The sequence below is a fragment of the Hipposideros armiger genome, unplaced genomic scaffold (genome assembly GCF_001890085.2).
Source record: "Hipposideros armiger isolate ML-2016 unplaced genomic scaffold, ASM189008v1 scaffold_49, whole genome shotgun sequence".
Taxonomy (NCBI): Eukaryota; Metazoa; Chordata; class Mammalia; order Chiroptera; family Hipposideridae; genus Hipposideros; species Hipposideros armiger.
In genome coordinates, this window is record NW_017731399.1 from 5,637,566 (window position 1) to 5,643,403 (window position 5,838).

A 5,838-nucleotide genomic window follows, 5' to 3' on the forward strand; every position below is an offset into this window, starting at 1 on the left:
CATTTTAAAACTCAAATTCTGGGGCAAAAGAAAGACAAAATTAAATAATTTACAGCAAATGTCACCATTTAAGGTTGGGATTGATTCTAAAATATCTTTCATAGATATATTTCAGAATAACAAGAATACCTCTTTAATACATTAGAAGTATCTCATGGAAATGAGACTGAGAAATATTTATTAAGGATCTACTAAGTGTTAAGCTCTGTAACTACTATTTTGCAAAGTACAGTATGACTACCATTACAATCTATTCCAAAGAGAAGCTACACTGCCTACAGAGAGACAGTGATACCACACTGTGATTTTCATATACATAAGGGATTACTAATTAATATGAATCATCTGTGACACTGAACAGCAGGTTCTTCTGTGTCATTTGTCAAATGGATTGATATGATTCTTCAGATTTGCCTTTTCCTGACTCATAAGTGACGTGAAGATTAGAAAACTATTAATTATATTGAAAAAATAGCTACATGTACTTTTTAACTGGAAATAAATAGAACCAATTAATGTAAGAACTAAAGGTACATTTAAGGAAGCACACTGAAAACTTTAGGTTTTCATTCAGTAGTTAAAAAATAACCTGCAAAATGTTGATCATATGCCTACTTAGAGTCTTAACAATTCCTGTGCCACTGGGTTTTTTTAATTGAAGTAAATATCTTAAGACTTTGTCTGATCCATGCGAAGAAGTCAGGGAAAGGGCAGTGCTGGATCAACTAACTAGCCATATGGAAACAGGTGACTTCTGATTCCTGATGCATACCAGGTGGACTGTGGATCTCTTGCAAAAGGTAATTAGTAAAAAAATACCATCTTTTGGGATTGGGAAAATTTTCTTATATAGGATACAAATAGGACTAATCATAAAGGAAAAAGATCAGTAAACTCTCTACATTAAAATTAAGAACTTCTCAACAAAAAGCAGCAAGTCACTCTTCACAGGAAGAGAACGGAAAGCCAAGAGGCAGAACGGGAAAAGATATTTGTAGTACAGAAAAGTAACAAAGAGTTCAAATCCAGAATATACAAACACAAATGAGAAAAAGATAACCAAATAGAAAAATGGGCAAGAAACTGAATAGGCCCTTCGGAAAGAGGAATAGCTCATAAACTCATTTAAAAGCTTCCAATCTCAGGTATCAGAGCAATGCAAATTAAAACAATAAAATTAAAGACTACCCCTTCTCCCGTTTCTCTGAGCAATAGGGAGCAGAGGTGGGAACTGACAACACTCAAAGGTGGTGAAAGTTTACTATTGGGTTGTCAGAAAAGTCATGATGTATTTTTCTATGTTTTTCGTTGCAAAAATGAGTCATGACTTTTCCGACAACCCAATAGATGGGCATTCCTATGTATGAATGGTGACAGTGCCAATTGGTAAAAAAAAATTCTGGAAAAGATTTTTGACATGATACATCATGAGCCTTATATATTCTCATTAACATTGACAAAGTGACTCCATTTTTACAGTCTCCAGAAATTAAATCTATCATTTAATATGAATCATATTCATATATGAAAATATGAATCATCAGTGATATTCAACAGCACGTGATCCAAAGTTTTATGTGCAAAAATTATTACAACATTCTGAAGAAACCAAATCACTATCCAACAGGAGAGAAATTAATTAAATTATATCAATTACATATTATTAGCCTTTAAAAAGGGTACTTTAAAAAAAATAGTTTGAATAATACATTTATATATTAAAATGATTAATATAAACAAGTAGGATAATGCCCACCTGGAAACCAAACAAAACTTTCATATATTTCCAATTAGGTAATATATCATCCTCTTTATACATACATACCAACTGAACCCCACAGCTAAGAGGCTAACAATATACATGTAATTTTGTTTCATGTTACCGAGTGTTGGAGGATAAGATGTGACAGGCGGATGGAGTCCTGCACCCAACCCCTGGCCTGGATTTCCAGTGCTTCCTTGGATCACACTGCTGTGGGGATCATTGGCAGTTGTTGCATTGTTACTAGTGCAGGAAGTCCCACCTCCAGTATCAGAATCTTCAATATTACCACCACTGTTACATCCAGCTCCACAACCTTTCCTTAACCTAGGAACAAATACCAGGGTAGGAAGCATTATCCCAAGATCACTTCAAGATAGCTATTTTATTCTTTTTCCAGCTATTCTGAATGTTTAATGCCACTAATGTTCACCTTTGAAAGTCTTCACAGTGCAATCAATATTAGGAACAAAAAAAAGTCTGTTATGTTTTCATATCCTCCTCTTATATTCACTGCCTCAATACTCCCAATTGATTTCACTTTTATATAATCTATCATCTTTCTTACACCAAATATAATAAACAATTCTACGTAACACAGTTGTACCAGTAAGATCACAGCTGGAAATAGAATTCTCGCCAGTGTCTGTTCAGTGCCTCTAAAATATGCAGTACCTGAAGATCTAATCTCTTTAAACCTAATTTATGCTGTAGCACACCCAAAGGGAGTTGATTTTTCCTTTTTAAAAAAATTTTTAATAATGTGTAAGGTGACCAACTGTGCTGGTTTGCCCATGACTGTCTTAGTTTAAGCACTGAAAATCCTACATCCCAGGAAACCCCTCAGTCCTGGGCAAACAAGGCAATTCCACTAGCACAACACATTTTTCGAAAAAATAATTTCTTTGAACACTACCCTGGTTTGTGTTCTTCCTTCTGTTTGAATAGGGACTAATGTTAAAATGGTAAAACTTTACTCTTTAATGTTGGGTATTCCTAGAAGACTTTAAAAACACCTATTTGAGTCTGTTGCTTTAATCCAAGATCCTGTTTTTTGTAAACTCTGATTTAAGGATCTGAACTACTCTTAAGAAGTTGAAAATAATATTCCATGATTTTTCTTCATTAGCCACCAAATTACTATGTTCCTACATCATACATCATAATTTACTAGACAAAAGGCAGAGAAAAAAATTCATGTGCATTCTTGATGACACTATGGATTTGAGATTGGAGTGATGACTGGATTGTTAAAATGGCTGTAGTGTCTACACTGCACAACCAGGAGTTTCAACATGTATAGAGGGCTCCCCCTACTGCTGGAACAAAATAAAATAGAAGAAAGAAATCCATTTGCACAAATTTTCTCATGGTTTTCTCTAATTTGCCGTTTGCTGACCCACACATTCTATTGGGTTGTCGGAAAAGTCATGACGCATTTTTGCAACGAAAAACATAGAAAACATACATCATGGCTTTTCTGACAACCCAAAAGTAATTGTGGCAATCTGCTACAGTAGAGAGCAAAAAAATTTAACAAAGGGAACTATTCAAGACCGTACTAAATGCTAAAGCAGTGGTTCTTAACCAGAGTTGGACATTAGAGTTTGAAGATATAAATGCTCAGACTCTATTTCCTGAAGTTCAGATATAATAGATTTATATTGTGCCACGGCACCTGTATTTTTTCTGCAAACTTTCCAGGTGATGGTAATGCACACTGCCTGGATTAAGAGAGGCAGGATACACCACCACTGAAAAATGCAACCTGATGGCTCACCTGTGCCACGTTGACACTATGAAGTTTCTGATGTTTCCCAAACTGATAGGTCCCCCAAGAATTTTTTTAAGCTGGTCATGACTGTCAGAGTAAGAAGTTGTCAGGGGTGAGACAAAGATCGGGTAACCAATAGGTTGATCACAAGATGAATTTATCATATTTCTCAGAGCTTGCTTTGCGTTTTGGATGCTACCTCTCTCTGGGTTACGGTTACGGAGAAAAACAAGCTCCTGCTGTTGCCCTGCCCAAAGACCTCGGACACATTCCTTATTCACCTGAAAACCAGAACACACGAGAATTAGGTTAAGGGGCCAAGAATGAAATTCATATAAACAGAAGAGCAGAAATGGGAGGGATACAAAAGACATGATAACCAACTGAGAAAAGCAGGCAACAAACAAAAGTTGGTCACATTCATTTGAATAGGAATTAAAGTTCTTCCCTCTGCTCTGTGTTGCAAAAGTATCAAGTTAAAATGTAGTCCATTTAGTTTTCCAATTTATTGAAGCACTGAATTTTGTAACTGGTCTAACAAATATTTTTGATAGAAATGAAAGGTAACAAATATTTAGAGCCAAAAGGGTGTTTGTGACTTTGTGGCTTGACTAAATGAAGTAGAGAAAAAAATAGACCATAACAAACTATCAAAATTTCAGAGATTAAGTTTGCTAAAGTCCTGAGGTGTTTAAAAAAACAAACAAACAAAATCCAAGGAAGTATTAGAGTGAATCATTTACTGATCCCTATTAAGTACAAGCTCTGGTTATTATTTTGCAAACATCATATTAGCAATATGGAGCTGATGTTTTAAGAGATTCTGCGCAAATATCATATAAAATAGACAAAAGACTGTTAAAATAGAAATAAACAAAAATGTTAAGGCTTTATGGCATGGGAGAAAATTTCAGAGGACAGACTAAATTACTGACACAATAAGTCAAATTAAGTGCTCATAAATAATAAATGCTAATGTGGTATGGTCATTTTTTTTTCCTATTAAAGAGTTTCAACTACTTTTTAAAAGTTTGGATAAGATTATCTATGTTCCAATTTTTTCAGATGCAAACAAATGCCTCAAACACTTACTTTAATGACCCTGAAACTAAGGTAGCGCCTGTTGAGCATGATGATTTTATATTCATTGGTGCCATCATCCATGACGTGCCGCAAAGCAAGCAGGGAGGGAGAGTTGGCAAGGACTGCACTTCGCCATGCAGGGTCCCCTTCATGGGCTATCACGAGGTTTTTTTCATGGGATACAATGGCTTCATAGAGCACAGTAGGGTCATCGTACTCATCTGGAGAAGTGAAATGATCCTATACACAAAAATGAAAAATTTACCTTTTATAGGAAAAGAAGAGAATGACTTCCAGGATGATAAAAACGTCTACAATTATTAGATCAGTTACTAAATGAAAATTCTTAAAAATTGGTTTATATATTTCATATTAGCACGTTAATATTATTGGAGATAAACTACATGAAAAGTACTCTAGAAGACGTGTTTATACCCTGGCATTACCATTTACTAGTTTTCTAACCCTAGGAAGCAGCTAAGTCTCTTTGAGCTTCAGTTTTGACATGTGTGAGTGCCAGTAATGTCTGCTTAGCCTACTTCACAAGGCTGCTGTGAGGGTCTGCTGCAGTAGTGTACTGGAGAACTTTTCACACTATGAAGCATTAGTCACATGTACTGTGAAAACGTTTCTTATTCTCATGCAAGCTAATCCCCAGACCTGGGCGCGCATCCTTGAGGATACTGCCTTTTTGCTCTCACTCATCTCCCCTTCAGAAAGCACATATTCCCATCAGTTGGCTTGAGTACAAATGAGTTACTTTACCTGGATATAAAAATTTATCAACCTTTCAAATTATAAATATGAATGCAGCTAATATATTTGTTTCCTTAATAACGCATCATTTCAGAAATTCAGATTGTGTTACGGGTATTTGGGTAATGTCTTGTATCCCGTTAATTTATAGATTTCTGAATGTAAGATACATTTCATATATTCCTTTGTTTCATCCATGCTAAAGGTCACAGAACCTTGTGCATGGTAGATATTAAATACCTACTTATCAAACGAATGAGTAGTTATTTAGACCAAGAGGGTTTTCAGGGAAGGCTTTACTAAGTTCTCTAGGATTAGGACCCTTAATCCGTCCTCAAAGCTCAGAGCTTTGAGTCATATCTTAACTAAATGAGAGGTCGGTAGAATAATATACGAGGTGTGATCAAACAATATGGTGAATGTTTAAATTTAAAATAATTTATTACAGGGCTGGCTGAGTGGC

General features: G+C 35.3%; 1 protein-coding gene across 1 annotated transcript in view; it reads right to left on the reverse strand.

The window, feature by feature from the left end:
• The window catches only part of LOC109381551 (pecanex-like protein 1), a gene marked incomplete at its 5' end in the record, with an annotated part of 42,082 nt that overhangs the window by 2,260 nt on the left and 33,984 nt on the right, over positions 1 to 5,838 (reverse strand). The window contains 4 exons of the mRNA XM_019640299.1: positions 271 to 275; positions 1,818 to 2,089; positions 3,543 to 3,817; positions 4,629 to 4,859. Of these exons, the coding sequence (XP_019495844.1) occupies positions 271 to 275; positions 1,818 to 2,089; positions 3,543 to 3,817; positions 4,629 to 4,859 (783 nt within the window). The remainder of the gene's footprint in view (positions 1 to 270; positions 276 to 1,817; positions 2,090 to 3,542; positions 3,818 to 4,628; positions 4,860 to 5,838) is intronic.